Source organism: Salvia miltiorrhiza, chromosome 5 (assembly GCF_028751815.1).
Source record: "Salvia miltiorrhiza cultivar Shanhuang (shh) chromosome 5, IMPLAD_Smil_shh, whole genome shotgun sequence".
Classification (NCBI taxonomy): Eukaryota; Viridiplantae; Streptophyta; class Magnoliopsida; order Lamiales; family Lamiaceae; genus Salvia; species Salvia miltiorrhiza.
This window is the reverse complement of record NC_080391.1, coordinates 24061621-24081069: the sequence shown is the minus strand read 5'-3', so window position 1 is coordinate 24081069 and position 19449 is coordinate 24061621. Positions and strand designations below refer to the sequence as shown.

Genomic DNA, 19449 nt, shown 5'->3' with positions numbered 1-19449 from the left:
GAAGCAAATCGCTTCCCGCGTTTTAACGGCCGCCTAAGGCGCAACTCTAACGGGATTAAGCATCATTAAAACGCAAGGGGCAATTTGCTTCAGTTTTGACATGTTGAGGTAGTAAACAGCGCCAACCCTAACGTTAGGGTGTTAAAGGCGATAGGGGTGTCAACGTTGGGGGGAATGTGGTATTTAACCCCATACATATATTGCCAAAAAATGAATGATACATTTATAATGAGACATCCCATTATGAAAAGTGAGACATTTGTAATGGGATGCAGGGAGTATTTTTTAAAATTAATGTCACCCACACATCCACATATTTTTAGGAGACAGAGGAAATTATACTTCAAATTGAGCTAAAACAAATAACATTTTTTATTCCATAGAAATTTATTAAGAAAAACTCGATTTTGTCGCACTTTTGGTCCCATCATTTTCACTTTTATCACTTTATGTGCGCTCTTTTAAATGAAAAAGAGTGAAAATTTAATTTTTATTATTATTTTATTTTACATATATTTTGTTGGGTGAGTAATCTTTTAAGATGGAATATAAAAATAATTTAGATAATTTTTTTTTTTTTGTTATATTCACTTCTATTCATGGTAATATTATCACGAAATGGAGTAATATTTCCCATCTAAATACGGAGGAAAATGAGATAAACTTTTCTTTTATATTAAAAAATAGAGTGCAATCCGATTGTACGGTACAAACATATAAATTATGTTTGCAATTTAAAAAAAAAATATAATGGAAAAAAGTGGATATTGTAGATTGTATGTTGCATATCATATGCAAATGCATATAAATATACATCTATCATTTTCACAATTTTCACAAAGTAAGCTGAAGAAAATGTTAAACGGCGTAGTAATCAAAGGCTGAATTCGACCTAATGTAAATTTTTATTTTCCAGTTTCGAACTTTTACGGTAGAACTGGAAAGTTAAGCAAATTTCACAATACCCACGCAAACAGAACCAAAAAAAAAAAAAAAACTAGTGTAATTTTTTTTTTGTAAAGTTGAGAGCACATGCAGAAACAGCGGAAACTTTTGAAGTTAGTGTGTGTTCTATGTGAAAATACAGCTTCAAGTCAAATTCATCATTGCATCTCCTCTCCACTCAGGAATTTCAAACTTAACGAAAAGTAAGTCATTCTGAGCCATAATGCATCTCTACTTTTGACATTTTCTTGAATCCCAGCTCCTCCTTTCCTCTTCTCTGTCTGTTCCCTCTTTCTTTGTTTTTGGAGTTCAAAATTGCAAATTTTGGGATGTAGTTATTCCCTTATCACGTCTTCTACTCAGAACCCATAAAAGATTGAAAGAAGGTAAGCATTATATACATATTTCATTACAATGTAGTTGGAAATTTGAATGCTCTGTGGATGATTGATACTAAAACCCGATTGTTGCACTGTTTACTTTAATATATTTTCTGTAATCTTGTGGGCTAGAATCTGTTAGAAAAAATATTAACTTGAATTGAATTTTAGGAAACTATTGATTATAGAGTGGATGTTGTCATGTTGAGTGCTGCGTCAGAGTTGATTTACCAAAGATTTCATCTTTATTTTACTTATTCAGTTTTAATTTTATCGAATAAATTAACAGTTTCAGTGAGAACTACAGTGACTGTCAGATCAGAAATTGAGAGTGAAGAAAACTTCTTATGTTTGAAGCATACACATCTCTTCAAGATTGTTGCACTCTGAATTTGATGTGATTTTCATTTCTGAGTATTGTATCTCTTTAATTGATATCTTGTAAACCTCTATCTACAACTAAAATGTGATGTTACTTCTTTGCATGAAAAAAATCGAATTATCTTGGCTTATATACTCGGCTAAGAATCAAATTACATGAACTGGAAAGGTCGTTTGCAGTTCATCATATAGTTAATCTTGCATAGCTGATATGCGAGGTAAACAAAGTGGTGCCGTGGATAACTGATATGAACTAGAAATTAAAATCACAATTTTGTGAATTCGACTTGTAGAAACACCAGTTGTTTATGTTGGTTCCATAGCTAGTATATGTTTTAGGGAGATGGGATATCTGTTTGGATCCTTGTTTAGAATGGTCACATTTAGTCTGCTCGTTTGCATATTTGAGTTCCCCTAGCATCATTGCTCTGTAGTTTAACCTAATCTTATTGTCATTATCTGCGTATTTATCCTGGCTATTTGTCTCCTAGGGAATCTTTTAGCCGTGGTAGATTTGATTTCAGTAAGTTATTTCTCAAATCTTGAGATGGGAACTTATATCAGAAGTGATATATAGTTTCTCATCCTCTAGCTTCATCATCCTTTGGCGCTACCTTCATATTAATGTGATTGATTGAGTGTGTTTAATGTGAGTTTGTATGAGCTTTTTTTAATCTAGAGTAGTTAGATACTGGTTGTCGACATGAGTCACTTTACATATTATAATCTCGATGACTCTATCCACTCGTTGAATGATGGAAATGACCAAACTCATGACATATCAGTCGATACTTATTCTGAAATACGATAATGCTTCCATCCGCGAGGCAAGTTTCTGTCTATAAAGTGTTTAGAGTCTGGACTGAATAGTTCTTCAAAAAGAAGCGTCTCAATTTCCAAAGTGCCTCTTGTTACATATATCAGAGCTCTTATCCTTTTCTCTTGCCTTAATATGGAGCTTTCTAGGGTAACATTGGTAAAGAAAGAAATCAAGGAGTCCTTATACATGTTAGTTCCATGTTGGAATGGAGGTGATTTGATTATCTTGAATATCTTCTGCATAAGTATTAAAATAACTGCTGAAATCTAAGGTTTGATTGATTTTCTACGTCTTGTTATCTCTATTGTTCTTTCATCTCTCGTAGGACATCATATGCGTTAGCACCTTCCTTAATTCCCATTTTACGATCCTTTCTGGCAGTTTCGGTACGCTGTTACTAAAAACTTAGGATATACATTTTGGTGGCAAAAGATGAAAACAGAAGTGCGGATGAGGCTCCTCTTACGGGAGAAGTCACTTAACACGACGTCACACAAACTTGGTTTGGTTTAGTCTTTTCTTGAAATTTAGAATTTGGTTCAAGTCTCAACAGTCTTATTCTCTGCTGCTGCAATTCTAAGAGCTATGAGATGAGATTTTCTGTGTAGCATTGTCATCTATGCAGAAGAATTGCTTATTGATTCATCATTTTCGTTGCAGTTTCTAAGATCAGTGAAGAGCGGCATGGAAGCTGCAGGGAAATGAATCGAAACGAGGTTAGGCTGTAATATAATGTGTCTATAATTTTCTTGTTAAGATTGCTGACATACATGAATCAGAAACATTTCTCATCAAATTAACTTTCATGGAAAATACCTATGCACTAAAAGTCTGTTTTTTTTAATTTTTAACTCATGTACAAAACATCCCACACTCAGACATTCTTACTCACTAATGCCACTCTTGAAAGCAAACTCGTCCCTAAGCATCTCAAGAACCAGAAAAACAGCATCTATATTACACAAATCAAAGAACAAGCATATGCTTCTCAAACATAGGTGTCGAAACCTAGACGAGATCATTGTACTCCAAGAGCTTGAATTCTTCTAACGAGACACACCGAAGGTGCGTTTCTCTGTCTCCATTCTTCTCTTCCTTCCTTCCTCGAGCGTGTCTGCACGAGCCAGTGATCATGACCGTCAAGTATACTCACTATCTGCCTCATGCTCGGTCGTCGATCTGGATCAGACCGTGTACACGCCAGCCCTAATTTCACTAGCCTCATCAATTCCTTATCATCATATTCTCCATCCAGCCTCCAATCCACCAAGTCCTTATACGGCCTCTTCTGTGCCTCGAATTCATGTACTCGTTTAACTAACAACACATCACGCTGCCTGAAATCGACTGCCATATGTCCCGTAACGACCTCGAGCAGCACCACTCCAAAGCTGTAAACATCAGCCATCGTAGTTGCCTCACCAGAGTCTACATATTCCGGTGACAGGTAACCGAAAATCCCTCGAACGGACTTTTTCTTATCGATGACTACATGATGGCCTTGTTCGTTTCTTGTCAAGAACTCGGCAAGAGCAAACGAACCGAGCCTCGGGTTCATATCTTGATCTAGGATTATTGCAGAAGAAGTGATGTTTCGGTGAATCACCTGCTCATCCCATTCCTCATGCAGGTAGCAAACAGCAGAAGCAAGTGATTTGATCACATTGTATCTCTGGCGCCAAGGCAGCTTCGACTGCCAGTTCTTGTGATCGTCGTGATGAAAGAGGACGTGGCTGAGGAGACGGCTGGCCGAGTAGTCGTAGACGACGAGCATCTCACCCTGCTCTGTGCACCATCCGCGGAGCTGGATCAAGTTCCGGTGGCGGAGCCTTCCCATGTTCTTGAACTCGTTAGCGAACCTCATCCGCAGTGCAGGGCACGTCTTCATCCCCAGCCTCTTAACTATGATGTGGCAACGTCCCTCGAGGAAGCCGTGGTACGAAGTCCCAAAGTCGACCTCCGCCACCCTTCTCGAATCGGAGAAATTGTTCGTGGCAGAGACGATCTCCTCGTATGTGAAGACTCTCGGAGTTTCCACCACAGGGAAATTACATTTCCCGTTAGCACACGTCTTGCTCGGAGGAATGCTGCTGCTCCTCTCGGACTCAGCGGTCACGTATATGGTCTCTGCATTAGCCGTGACGAAGTCGGACGAGTAGAAGGCCGTCGTGGTGGCGCTGCTGCTCGTCCTAGACGACTTTGTCATCCCGGTGTTGCTCATGCTGGTGTTGCTCGAAGACGTTAGGTTGATGTAAAGGGGGTGCGTCTGAAACGAGGGGAGATCGGGCAGTTTGCCGTATATGTTGCCCGAGAGGACCTCCACAACCCATTTCATACTCGGCCTCGACTGTGGCTCGTGGAAAGTGCACATAAGCCCAAGGCGCAGCAAGAGCTCCATTTCAGAGAGTTTGGATGATCTATCACGCAGCCGGCTGTCCCCGGCCTGCACGAGCATCTCCTCATCGGAGAGCCGTCTGATCCAGTCGAGCAGGATGATCTGATCATCGGGGTACGTTAGATCAACGGCTCGTCTCCCCGAGACGACCTCCAGCACAACTACACCGAAGCTGAACACATCAGCTTTTGCTGTGGCTATGCTTCTCTTCTGGAAGCTCTCGGGAGGCAGGTAGCCTATGGTGCCACCAATTCTGGTGGACTCAACCAACCGGAACTGCCGATTTTTCACTACCGGCGGCGTCTTGGGCTTGTAGGAGAGGTCGTGTTCGAGCCAACGGGCAAGGCCGAAGTCGCCTAGGCGCGCGTTGAAGTTGGAATCGAGCATGACATTGCTGGCCTTGACGTCTCTATGGATGATCTGCGTCTCGAGCTTCTCGTGAAGGTAATACAGAGCAGCTGCTAATCCGTTGACGATCTTCTTTCTTGTCTCCCAACTGAGGAGAGCGGCGTCGCCGTTTTCCGGCTTCTTGAAGAGCACTCTGTCGAGGCTCCGGTTAGGCATGTAGTCGTAGACGAGCAGCAGCTGCTCTTCGTGGATGCACCAGCCGCGGAGGCGCACGAGGTTGCGGTGGCGGAGGTGCGCCACGGCCACCAGCTCCGCCAGGAAGGTCTTCTCGAACCTCTCCCCTCGCTCCGTCAGGCACTTGACCGCCACCATGCTGCCGTCGCTAGGCAGCGTGGCGCGGTAGACGCGGCCGAAGCCCCCGCTGCCGAGGACCTCGTTCATGTCGAACCCGCTCGTGCCCACGTACAGCTCGGAGTAGCTGAATATCCGCGCATTCTCGCCGCCGACCTTCTCTTGAATCTGCACGCCCTCTGCGTCCACGAACGCCGCGAAGAGATTCCTCCTAGCCGCGTCGTGATGGCAGGGGGCCGCCCATTTGGAGCGGAGGAACCGCTGCAGCGAGCGGCGGAGGTGGTCGAGGGCGAGGCCGCCGCAGCCGCGACCGGCGGCGGCTGGTTTCTCGACTCCCTTGTGGTCTGGCTCATCAAGCTCCGTAGGAAGAACGAAACAGAGGCTCTTTAGATGCATGGTGTGAAGGAATTTAATGGTGTGAGATTGATCAAACTTTTTTAGACGATCATTGGTGAAGAAAGGGGTGAAAATGGAAAGCGAATTGAATGTGATATGTTTATAGGAATTGTGGGCTATGTTTGAAACAGGATTAGGTTGAAAGTGTTGAAATTTCTCAACTAAAACCTACCGGCTTCCGTCATTGAAAGCTCAGAAATTAAAGCACAAAAAGACAAGGAAAAGAAGCTTCTTTGGGTTTCTGCGTTCACACTGGAGAAAGGTTTTGCTTGGTTGTGATTTCTGCAGAGGTGGCTGTGATGTTTTTGTCTGAAATTTGAAAAATGTGGCGATGATGATGAATGTACAAACAACTCCTTTTTACTCCCTCCGTCCACCAATTAAAGTCCCATTTGAGGGTGGGCACGGAGACTAAGAAAGCTGAAAAAGGTGTTGTGGGTGAAATATAAGGGTAGTTGACTAAAGTGATAAAGTAGTTGACTAAAGTGTTAAAGGTGTTGTGTGGTGAGTCCACTAGTAATAAAGTGTAATAAATATAGAATATAAAAATGATAAAGTTGTTGTAAGGTGGGTCCATTAGTGGCAAATGGTAGTAAATATAGGAAAAGAAGAAGAGTAAAAAGGTACATAAAGCACAATAGGGCTTTAATTGGTGGACAAAAATTTAAGTGCAAGTAGGACTTTAATTCGTGGACGGAGGGAGTATTAATTTTTCTTTTCCTTTTGCCTTGTTTAGGAAAAGGGAAATGTAGAAACAAGTTTTTAAAGAAGTGTCAAGAAAGTAGAGCTTGTAAGCAACACGCAAAACAAAGGGTGACTGTTGACCATGTGATATCCATGTCAGTGGGGACTAATCCTATCGGCCGATCTACGTGGAATTATTGGTATGTCATTTTTTCTTCACAACTACATATTTAAACTCATACGTGCCCAAAGATAAAGACTCACTTAATGGGTACGACAATCGATAGCAGAGCTAAAAATTTGCATTTACAAGTAATTGCTACAATAAACTATAAACAAAATAAAATTATAACATATTTACATGCAAATATAATAAATTTTGTATTTTTATTGAATTCAAAGTAAAAATAAATAAATTATAATTTACATGTGCAAATAAATTGCAACATTCAAATTATAAAATTGAACAAGTAAATTAAATTTACTAAACAATTTTATTAGTCATTTGTCCCCCAAATTACTATCTTTCCTTTTGAGTTCTCCCTCAAATAACTTCCTATCAATTTTGGGATACTACTCAATCACTAATAATACCCAATTTATTATTATTTTATATTTTCATCACTCTCAATACTAATTATAATATTTTTTTCACCATTTTTAATATAATTATAATATTTTTTTTTTCATACTTTCAATACACTCAACAACTTTATCTTAAAACTCGTGTTTCTCCCTCCTAGGAAGTTATTTAGGGGGACGAAATGAGAAATTTGATTTACAAAAAGAATTAAAAATTAAAAAAAATTGCATATTTTAGGAGGTTAACATGCGGTTTTCGATCTGCCGGTTAACCGTCGGTTTTTAGTTCGCTACAAAGAGGTTTGTAACCAAATCGGGTATACAGTGATTTCGGTTCTGGTTCCAACTCGTGGTCAATGGTTTCATGTTCAGATCATTGATCACAGGCTGATTCACCTGATTCCAATTGGCCCTAAACGTCACTAAACATAGATATTTACGAAACCTATCGAAAACACGAATGACGCAAGAAAATTAAAGAAAAGTATGATGAGAGACGAAGAGAAGAAATTTATTTTACTCTAAATTCAATATGTCTCTAATGTTTGTGTTGTGAAAAAGTAAAAGGGGAAGGAGGGTAAAATAATTTAAAAAATAGTAGTAATATTTAATATTTTATAATGCTAAAAAAAAATTTGGGGTTATAGGTTGTACCCCATTGCACCAGCTTCATCTATTGAGAACTACTGTCTCCGTCCTGCGAAGCTTGAGCATTTTTTTTATATTGTAAAAGTTTTTCCCTTTATTCACATTTTCACTTTTTCACCTAACACACTTAACACACAAAAGACTAACTCCTTAAAACTTTTGTCAAAAATAAATTGCTCAAGATTCGTGGGACGGAGGGATTATTATATATTTTGTTCTATATATTTATTTTAATTCTAATATTTCATGAATTATTATTATTTTATTATTTGATGTTAAAAAAATAAACAATTGAACTTTAATTTTATGTAATCTATAAAATTAATTATATCAATAATAATTTATGAGATATCAAAATAAGCAAACTTTGAAATATACTGCTAATATGTACTAAACGTGAAAGATAATAACTTTATAATCTTTAAAACTATTTATTTATTTTAAAAAATTGATGCCATATGAAAATTTCTTAGTGGCATATACTAATAGCAAAATACTACTTAATTAAATGTAATATGAAACACGTTTGGTAACACCTCAAGGCTGTTCAATATGGACTTAAGGGTCATGCTTCGAGAACTGTACCTCGTCATCCGGTCCAATCGTAATCAACGGTAATAATCTTAAATCTAGAAACACTTGAATTTGTTACACCTCTGTCTTAATTTAAAAGGCCATAAAGCTTGAACACGAATATTAAAATATAAATAATTTATAATAAAATAAAAAATAAAAGTAACTTTTCTATAACATAAATTTGTGAAAAAAATAAGAGAGAGAAATAAAGATACTGCCTTGATCACACTCTAATATGTTCGTTTTTCTTTTTAAAACGTCTCACTAGAATAGGCTCGTTTCCATTTTGAATAATAAAAAATGTACTCCCTCCGTCCCAAACGAAATGTCCTATTTCTTTTCGGCACGGAGATTAAGAAATGTGTATAAAGTAGATAAAGTGGGTTGGTGAAAATTATTTAAATATTAAGTATAGAGAGAGTGTATTGCCAAAAAAGGAAATAGGACATTTCGTTTGGGACAGCCCAAAAAGGAAAACATGACATTTCGTTTGGGACGGAGGGAGTATTTAATTAGTGTGGACCATATCACTTTTCTTCTAAAAAATAAATTTCTTAATCTCCGTGTCTAAACAAAGTGAGATTGTTAGAGTGAGACGAAAAGAGTATTACTTTCTCTGTCCACGAAAGAAATTCCTACTTTTCCTTTTTGGGACGTCTACGAAATAATTTTCTACTTATTTTTGAACTATATACTTTTTATTTTTCACCACTCTCAATACTAACTATAGCATATTTTTACCATTCACAATACACTCAACAACCGTTTCTCACACTTAACAACTTTTTCCTTAGAACTTGTGTCACTCCCTCTTAAGAAATTTTTTCGTGGATGGATGAAGTATTTTTTAAGTGAAAGAAGAGATAATTTTGTGGGGGCCACGATAGCATTTGATGTAAATAATGAGTTGCGTAAGGGTATTTATTATGTATAATTTTTCATTTTAAAAAGTGGTATATTAAATTGAGACGTCAAAATAAGAAAACATGGTCTATTAAATTGAGACGGAGGGAGTATAACTTATAAGAGCTCCACTCTTGTGCGCTCCAAGGGCCTTGAGCGCATGATGAGGTCCAAGCATCCACCTCACGTTTTTTGACTCTTTGTCCTTCAACTCTCGTCCCTTTAGTGATTTTTTTTAATTAATAGTATTATTTAAAATGTCAATTTCTTAGTAAGAATATACTAAGTCTTATATGTAAATGATACTCGTATGTTGTACTCACACTAAATGACATTTTTATTTATGCTAAATGATACTCAACTTAATATTGCCTTAGTATTTCTTAATTTAATTAACAATATATATTTTTGTGTATTATAAATGATATTTTTAATGCTTGGAATGACATTTTTAATATATGCAAATGATAATTTGTAAATGATACTTATTATTTATATTTCTATATTATCCTTCCATGTTTTTGGTACTAAAAAGTTTTGTCAGATGTAGCAATTTTTAGTGCATCACATGAAAACAATATATGATCCAAATTTAATATATATATTTCATTCGTCCCTGAAAATTATGACTTTATTATTATACCAGTACGTCCCTGAAAATTATGACCTTATTATTATATCAGTACGTCCTTGAAAATTGTGACTTTTTTTTATTTGGAAATAACCGAACTCAATCTCTATTTAAAAACAACTACTACATTTTTTTTAAAGCTTGTGTCATCTCTTTAAATTACAATTTTTAGGGACGAAGAGAGTATTATTTAAAAATATGGTACTACAAAAACCTAACAATATATATATATATATATATATATATATATATATATATATATATATATATAAATGTTATGCTACATACCTTATGTGAGCTCTTTATGTGAGCGCCGCTCACGTTTAACCCTCGTTAGCGTATTCTTTTTTGATTTACGCATTTATTTTTATTCTAATACTTCATAAATTGGTATTAGGATCGTTAATTTTCTAAATTACATAAAAATCAAAGTTCAATTTGCTCATATTCCCTTTAATTCCAAATAATTAATAAAAATAACAAATTGGACTTTGATTTTTATGTAATTTATAAAATTAACGATCTCAATATCAATTTATGAAGTATTAGAATAAAAATAAACGCTTAATGAGGGTTAAACGTGAGCAGTGCTCACATAAGGAGCTCACATAAGGTATGTAGTATATCATTTCTCTCTCTCTATATATATATATTTAAAAGAAAATTTTGTGGCGAAAAACATGGTGGTATGCCAAATCAAGCTTAGGTTCCAAATCTATACTATATTAAAAAGGCAGTTTTCAATTTGAAATCAATTTCAAAATTGAGTGGCAATTTTGTAATTATAATAAAATTGAAGGTTTATGTTTAAACTATATTTTTCTTTTTATTTTCCATTTCTTACTTCTTATTTGTTGTTTTATTTATTTCCAAAATTGTGAAATTCGATTAATTATAAAATATTTAATATGCATATCAAATTAAAGATCACAATAAGAGCTTTAATTTGATATATTTTATACAAATATTTGAGTTAAAATGTACAAATTAAATTTGTTTAAATATTAAAATTTTATAAATTTCTCTCTCCTCTCCCATCTTTTTAAAAAAATGTATTTTAAATTCTTTTTTATTAGTATTTTTTATTTTTTTAACCATTTTTTTTTTGCTTTTCATAATATCAAATTTTATAATTGTACATTATTTTTTATTTTTTTATTATTAATATTCAATTCAAATATATTTAATTAAAATTATTTTTTATTATATTTATGAGTATGATATTTAAATTAGTATTAATTTTTATATAAATATATAAAATAAAAAATATATTTCCGTGCATTGCACGAGATCCAAATACTAATTATTATTAGAATAAAGTTGAATTCATTGCTCGTGTGGAATCTTCAATTGTTTTTAGTTAATTTGTTTTTAAAACTAGTTACAAGCCCCACTTCTGTTTTCTTTTTGGCAATTTTACTTTTCTAAACACTCTCTTTCGATTGTTATTGTCTCTTGTTGTCGTCCCACTTGAAATATTCGATTCTTATTTCTATTTGGTATATCTAGCCATTTGACTTTCTAGACCGTTCACAAATACTAATAGAATGCTGGGGAGAGGTTAACAATGCATCACCTGGGTTCGAATGCATCATCTTGTTAGATGAATGTATCATCTGGGATCGAATTCTGAAGGGAGCAATTTTTTATTTTTATTTTTTTAGTGTATTAATTTTAACCGCGAATGCATTAATTTTTATAGTGAATGCATTAGATTTGATGATTCTCATGTTCTCACAAATAATATAGTTCTCTTTAGAACCACACCCTACAATGATTAACCTTATCTTTGGATTTGGATTAATTATACTCATAATTGTTGGGTATTAACACGGCACGTCGTCGTCCACGTACTCGTTAGCACGAAGCCAACGAGCTCTTCAAGCTTTGGAGGGAGAGAGCAGGAGCGTGACAGCAGCAGTGACTTCCCTGGGAGCAGCTGCGCCGCGGCGACGTTCCAGCTCCAGTTGTAGCAACACGAGCAGCAGGGGGCAAAGCTTCGGCTCAGTCCCGTTTCCTTCTCTAAGCGCACAACAACGTGCACCACAACTAACTCCGGTAGCTCCACGCACCCACGACACCCTTGACCCTCTCCGGCGGCTCCACACAGTAGCTGCGTCGGGAAGACACGAAACAGGGGGAGAACAAGCAAGACACGAAGCTTCTTGTTCGATCCACGTGAGGAAGGTGAATGGAGAGATAGAGAACACGGTTCGCTCGATCACACAAGGACAGCGACAACAGTCGTCTTCTCTCTCACACTCAACTGCGCCTCTCCTTTATCTCACTAAGAGAAAATAGCTTCTCCCAATTTCAAATTCAAGCTGCCTCTTCTCTGCACACTTTCCCTCACTTAGCAATTAGGGCTAAGAGGCTTAAGTAGGCTAGGATATGGGCCTGCCAGGATGGGCTTTGGTGTGTGGGTTTAGGCATCCATGGAGTTGGGCCAAATAAGACTCACAATCTCCACCTTTGGCCCAATCGTGGTGCACAAATGAGAAGGACAATGGGATTCATCATTGCCGAGATCCCTGTAAAATCACACAGACAATACAAGGGAAACAAGTGAGCAAACACAAAGTAAGCTCCGATCACACAGATCACCGTGTAAACTAACCGTGTCCAAACACCTGCAAATCACACAAGATAAAGCAACCAGTAGAACACACATAGAACACATAGATCACTAAGATCTAACAATCCTAAAAGACCACGCAGATCACGAAGGACAGACTCAACACACAGTTGGACAATCACAAAGATCAAACCTGTAAAGTCACAAAGGCATCACAAGCAAACTAAATGAGCAACACAATGCTCAAACACACAGAAGCACAAAAGTTCAGGTCACATAAACTAAGAGGGGTGAACAACTCCACCTCAAAGTGAGCAGTATCATAAGACAGACTAAAACACACACCAATCCAAGTCTCTTTCAACTTGGGTGTCATCCACACAGTTAGACACAACAGTAACAGGATCAGCAAGGCAGACATACATGTTATCACGTTTTTCAGCTGTGAAAACAATCAAGGATCCTCTCATAATCTCCATTAGACCATTTCCCCACCTACCTTCTAACCCATCACTCTCTAAGGCGGAACAAGACAGGAGGTTAAAACACAAATCAGGCACATACCTAACATGCTTCAAAGTGAAAACATATCCAGACTCAAACTTAAGACGCACATCACCAATGCCAACAACATGACATTTTGCACCATTAGCCATAGACACACAGCCATTACTAACGGTCTGAAAGTTTGAAAACAGATTCTTAAATGGCGACATATGAAAAGAGCAACCAGAATCTACACGCCATTCACTTTCACACAGACAATCAGAATGCATAGATTTCAACAGGTTGTTATCACATGCTCCAACCACCGAAAATAAATCACCCATGTTATCACTACAAGAAGCCAAATTAGCATGCTCATTTTGCAAATCACCATCAGACTCTGATTCACCATCTGAACTAGAACTACAACTAGAACTAGAACTAGGACAGTCTTTAGCAAAATGACCTGGTTTACCACAGTTATAACACTTCTTAGTCCTTGTCTTATAAGACTTTTTCTTCTTCTTCTTAGTGTCATCATTATCTTGGTTACTAGCATGCTTTTGAGGCCTAAATTGATTTCTCTCTCTCACATGCATAACCTTCATCTCGGATTCCCTCCCAACATTATGCTTCAAATCAAGTTCCTTGCTTTTCAAAGCATTCACAACAGTATCAAAAGTCACGTTGTCTCTACCATACTTAATAGCAAACTTGACATCACTGTAAGACTCAGGAATAGCATTCAACAGCACAATAGGGGCATACTCATCAATGTGTTCATCGCCAGTCAATTTAATGTCTTGCACAAGTTTTGAAAACACATCCAAATTTTCGTCTACATCCTTAGACAAATCAAGTTCAAACTGAAAAAATCTTTCGAGTAAAAACAATTTGGATGGTAGCGACTTTTCAGTGTAAAGCTCTTCCAATTTACACCACAAATCTTTAGCAGAATCACATACTCCTACTTTTCTAAGCACACAGTCAGATAAGTTGAGTATGATAGAGGACAATTGAAGTTCATTCATATCAGATTTCTTTTCTTCAGTTTCATTATCAGCATATGAATGATCAACAGCCTTAAACACATGTTGCTGAATTAAAATGCACTTCATCTTCTGCTTCCAGATACTAAAATCGGATTTTCCATCAAAATGAGCCATACCAAAGAAAGACGCCATACCAAGTTATCACAGCAAGACACAACAAAGCTAAACACCAAGACCAAACACTAAGATGCCTTCACAGAATCACAAATGCAGCGGAAAAAACACAAAACAGAGCAGATTCACGAGGCAAACAACAATTTTCAGATTAATAAGATAAAAGTACACAGCTTAAATCAAATTACTCCCAAATCAAAACGCACATTGGGAAACAACAGCAAACCCAAGCCTAAACTGCACCACTCGGCAGTTTTCTAAATATAAGACAACGGGGGAGGTTTCGCCACTTTACCTGAGCGAGGTCCTAAGATCAGAACCTCGACTTACCAAAAGCGATTTGAATCGCTGCGTTCCGATGCAGCAGGTCAGCGACGCGACGACATACCAACCGTGGCTCTGATACCACTGTTGGGTATTAACACGGCACGTCGTCGTCCACGTACTCGTTAGCACGAAGCCAACGAGCTCTTCAAGCTTTGGAGGGAGAGAGCAGCAGCAACAACAGGAGCGTGACAGCAGCAGTGACTTCCCTGGGAGCAGCTGCGCCGCGGCGACGTTCCAGCTCCAGCTGTAGCAACACGAGCAGCAGGGGGCAAAGCTTCGGCTCAGTCTCGTTTCCTTCTTTAAGCGCACAACAACGTGCACCACAACTAACTCCGGTAGCTCCACGCACCCACGACACCCTTGACCCTCTCCGGCGGCTCCACACAGTAGCTGCGTCGGGAAGACACGAAACAGGGGGAGAACAAGCAAGACACGAAGCTTCTTGTTCGATCCACGTGAGGAAGGTGAATGGAGAGATAGAGAACACGGTTCGCTCGATCACACAAGGACAGCGACAACAGTCGTCTTCTCTCTCACACTCAACTGCGTCTTTCCTTTATCTCACTAAGAGAAAATAGCTTCTCCCAATTTCAAATTCAAGCTGCCTCTTCTCTGCACACTTTCCCTCACTTAGCAATTAGGGCTAAGAGGCTTAAGTAGGCTAGGATATGGGCCTGCCAGGATGGGCTTTGGTGTGTGGGTTTGGGCTTCCATGGAGTTGGGCCAAATAAGACTCACAATAACCTTTTCTACCAAATATAAAAAATAAGGGTGTGTTCTCTTTGGTTGTAAAATTATCATGGAAAAATAAGGGATAAACAAAATTTCACCTTTTAAATCCTTCTAATTTTTTCCTAATTTCCTACTCGATCCTTACTCATTCCTCCTTTACACTATAAAAGAGGGATAATATTATCCCTCCAAAAATAGTGTGATAATGTTATCCCTCATTTGTAGTGAAAATGAGGAATAAGTAAGGGTCAAGTAGGAAATGAGGAAAAGAAAATAATGATTTAAAGAGTGAAATTTTGATTATACCTCATTTTTTCATGATAAATTTACAACTAAAAAGAACGCTCCTTAAAAGTTCAATACTCATTACCTTTGTGCGTCCATGCGTGAGTATTTATTATTTTATTTTTTTTTGTTATTTTGTTAATAGAACAACTTTTACCATTCTTGGTAAGGCACCAATCAATTACGGTTATGGTATTTTATATACCTTAGGTAAAATATGAAATATAGGTTCTTTATACATTACTATTTGAAAATTCTCTGATTTTGAAGATGTTAAAATTTAATAATATTAAAATCTCGATGATGATTAAACTAGCTAAAATATTAGGAAGTTCTCAGCTAAAGTACAATAAGTTGAAATTAAAGTTTAAGTGAAATAAGAGTTAGAGAAATTCTATCAAGAAGTTAAAGGATGCTAGAAGGTTTTTTTTTTATTATTGAACACCCGAAGGGTGGGAGGTTAGGTAGACCCCCAATCTGTAAATAAAATATCAACCAATATCTCATACATGACATTGCCCAAAAGTGACAACGTCCAACAGAAACCACAAGGAAAAATATAAAATCGACAAAACAAAGGCTGCTAGAAGTTCCAGCTGCGTAGCTTCCAAAGAATGAATAAATGAATACGGTAGATGAGCGAAACTAGCCGACGATAGTATAAAGAAAAGAGATTATCTCAGCTAAAGAAGAAGATTCTACTGAAGGAGTTTTAGCTGAAGACGGAATTCCAACTGAAGTGAAGATCCAGCTTAAGAGGATAACCAGTTGATGAGGTACTGATTCAACTGACGAAGAAGACTCAGCAGAAGAAGAAGATGAAGATGAAGAAGAAGAAGAAGACTCAGCAGCATGTGCAGATCCAATCGCGAACCCAAAAGCAGCTGATCAGATGCTAACTTCCAGTCCACGTACCTGACAGACTGCAGAGCAAATTCAAAATTGCAGAGTTCATAGTACAAAGTTGCAGGGCTCGATAGCGATATTGTAAAATTAAAATCTAGCCTATGAAATAAAAATATTAAAAAATAGTTAGTTTTTGAGCAAAAAGTCAGAAACCCCTCCCCCAAAAATTAAAATTTCACACACTCTCTCTCTTCTCTCCCCTGTCTCTCTCTTTGTCTCTCTTCTCTCGTTCTCTTCTCTCTCTCTCCCTCTCTCCCTCTATCCAGCGGCTGCGCGGCAGCAGCTCCGAGGACGTAGATCTCGCGGCTTGGCAGAAGTCTCAGGAGCGGAGAATGAGGCGGCGGCGGAGGAGATCCGATCCTCTGAAATCGGCGGCGTAGAGGAGATACAGTTACTAAGAAGAGCTCGCCAAATCAGATCATCCGCCTCCACAAGTATATCTCCAATCAGCTTCAAAGCATCACTGATCCGTCCCGACCTTCCTAGTGCTTCAAGTGCAGGCCACAGTTGATTCAGTTTGATTTTCATTTTTTTTCCTTGGGTTGAATTGAATAAGCTAGTGAAAAGAGGTAGTTGGTGTTAATAATAGTTTGGGATTAGTTGAATTCAATTTGATTTTAATAAAAAAAATACGAGTAATGAAGAAATTGATGAAATACACGCAACTATGTATAAAGGTTCTTGAATTCACAACCAGATTTATTAATTCACAACAAAATGTTCTTAAATTCACAATTAAATATTCTTCAATTCACAACCAGGTCTATGAATTCACAACTAAAACTCGAATTCACAACCAAAATAAATTCTAGTTTTAGTTGTGAATTCAAACTTTAAAAACTCTAATTCACAATAGTAGTGCTATTTGGACAAAATTTGTCCGAACAAAAATAAGGTTAAATTTTTTTAAAAATCAATTTATTTGTAAATTTTGATTCAAGTTTAAAAGGATTTAGTTAGTTTTATTGTTTTCTCCATATTGTAGTTTTTTCGTAATTTTTTAATAATTTTTTTATTTTTTATTATTTTATTTGTAGTTTGTGTACTTTAAAAATAATAATAATTAAAAAGGTTATTAAAAAAATTACAAAAAAATGATAATAGAAAGAAAATAATAAAACTAGCTAAATTCTATTTTATTTTGAACCAATTTTTTTAAATAAATTTATTTTATAAAGTATTTCATCATATTTTGTCCGGACAAATTTTATCCAAATAGCATTATTGAATTCACAACCAAAATAAATTCTGGTTGTGAATTCACAATCAAAAAATTTTGGTTGTGAATTCTCAACCAAAAAATTTTGGTTGTGAATTCGACTGGTTGTGAAATGCGCGAATTTTTAAAGGGGTGATGTTTAAAGCGTAAAATGGTAACAGTGGTCATTTTTTTTTTTTTTATGTTAGTGGACAATTTTTAATTTTACTAAAACAAATAGGCTATATTCAAAATCCACTCTAATTTTAAACTGGGTTGTTATAAGAGTGGATTTTGAAAATAGCCAATTTTATATAGTAAAAATAAATTTTACCCACTAATATAAAAACTTAAAAAAATACCCACATTGACCATTTTACCCTTGCATATAAATTTTTTACAAATACCCACGAATTCACAACCAAAATAAATTTTGGTTGTGAATTCAAGCTTTAAAACTCGAATTCACAACTGAATAACAAGTATTGGTTGTGAATTCAAGTTTTAAAGTTTGAATTCACAACTATAAATAGTGTTAGTTGTGAATTCGCAATCCACACTATTTCAAGTTATGAATTCACAACCGATAAAACTTGAATTCACAATCAATATTTTTTCAAGTTGTGAATTCACAACCAACGCCGATAATTCAGTTGTGAATTCAAGAACATTTGTACAAAATTGAGCGATTTTCATCAATTTCTTCAATCTGTGATCCAATATACTTAGTATTCAATCAAAGCAAAGTTTATGCAGAAAATTTATTACATTTCCTTTCTTGAAACGAAATACATCGCTTGTAAACGTCAAAAATCCCCAAAATAAGAAAAATTTAAAAAAGCCCCAAGTTCATCTCAAATTAGGGCATGATTTCCCCAAATCAGGAAACTAAATCAAAAACTAAATCACCAGAGACTTCACGCGATTATTTTCTTCGTGATTATATTTCTTCTTGAATTACAATACGAAATGTTATGAAACAAACTAGTAAAGTGATATAGATCCAGCAACTACTTATGATGCAAACAAGTAGATCAAGAATTATTAGGAAATCTTAGTAATAATCGAAGACGTCAAATTCCAGAAAAGATTACAAGCTGCTATTGATGTATGATTTTGGTGGAAGGCAGCTGCAAAAGCATCCATTTTAAGCGGTGTCATGAACATGCCGATCTCAACTCCCCCGTCTCTTTCCTTAGTAAAATAACAGAGACTTCGGCCTCTGCGACGCGGGCGATGCAGATCTGGGGCGACGGCGTAGTGAAGGACGGGGCGGCGCAGCGCGGCTGAGGCCAGGCTCCGCTGGACGCGATCGGAAGCAGATATCGAGAGAGATCGAGAGAGAGAGAGAGAAATCGGTGCTGAGGCGGCGGCGTGGTGAAGGACGGAGTTGGTGGTGGCCGTGCTGAGGCGGCGGCGTGGTGAAGGACGGAGTTGACGGTGGTCGTGGGAGCATGCGGCGGCGCCGCTTGGAAGAGAAAGATCGAGAGAAAGAGAGAGAAGAGAGAGGGCCGGCCGTGTATAGAGAGAGAAGAGAGAGAGAGAGAGAGAGAGAGAGAAAGAGAAATGAGAGAATGAAAGAAAATTAGGGTTTGCCCATTTATATAGAAGGGTAATTTAGTCCATTCAACAAAAAAATGGGTAAAATTTTAAGTTTTAATTTGAGTGGGTAAAATTTATTTTTGTTATAAGAAAATGGGTACTTTGATATATTAGCACTTGTTATAATACCTA

General features: G+C 36.9%; 1 protein-coding gene and 1 long non-coding RNA gene across 2 annotated transcripts; one reads left to right on the top strand and one right to left on the bottom strand.

The window, feature by feature from the left end:
• The first annotated feature begins 1041 nt into the window (after nt 1–1041).
• On the top strand, nt 1042–9755 carry LOC131024153 (uncharacterized). Its single transcript, XR_009101668.1, has 4 exons — nt 1042–1331; nt 2908–3028; nt 3187–3242; nt 6753–9755. It is a non-coding gene; the product is annotated as an uncharacterized LOC131024153 (long non-coding RNA).
• Nucleotides 3346–6374, bottom strand: LOC131024152 (receptor like protein kinase S.2-like). The gene has a single exon (XM_057953654.1). It carries the CDS (start codon nt 6014–6016, stop codon nt 3545–3547), a length of 2472 nt encoding a protein of 823 aa, XP_057809637.1. The 5' UTR covers nt 6017–6374; the 3' UTR covers nt 3346–3544.
• Nucleotides 9756–19449: the final 9694 nt, after the last annotated feature.

What these genes read in the sequence shown, in the direction of transcription:
- LOC131024152 (XM_057953654.1), bottom strand. Translation starts at nt 6,016, where the DNA reads ATGCATCTAAAGAGCCTCTGTTTCGTTCTTCCTACGGAGCTTGATGAG.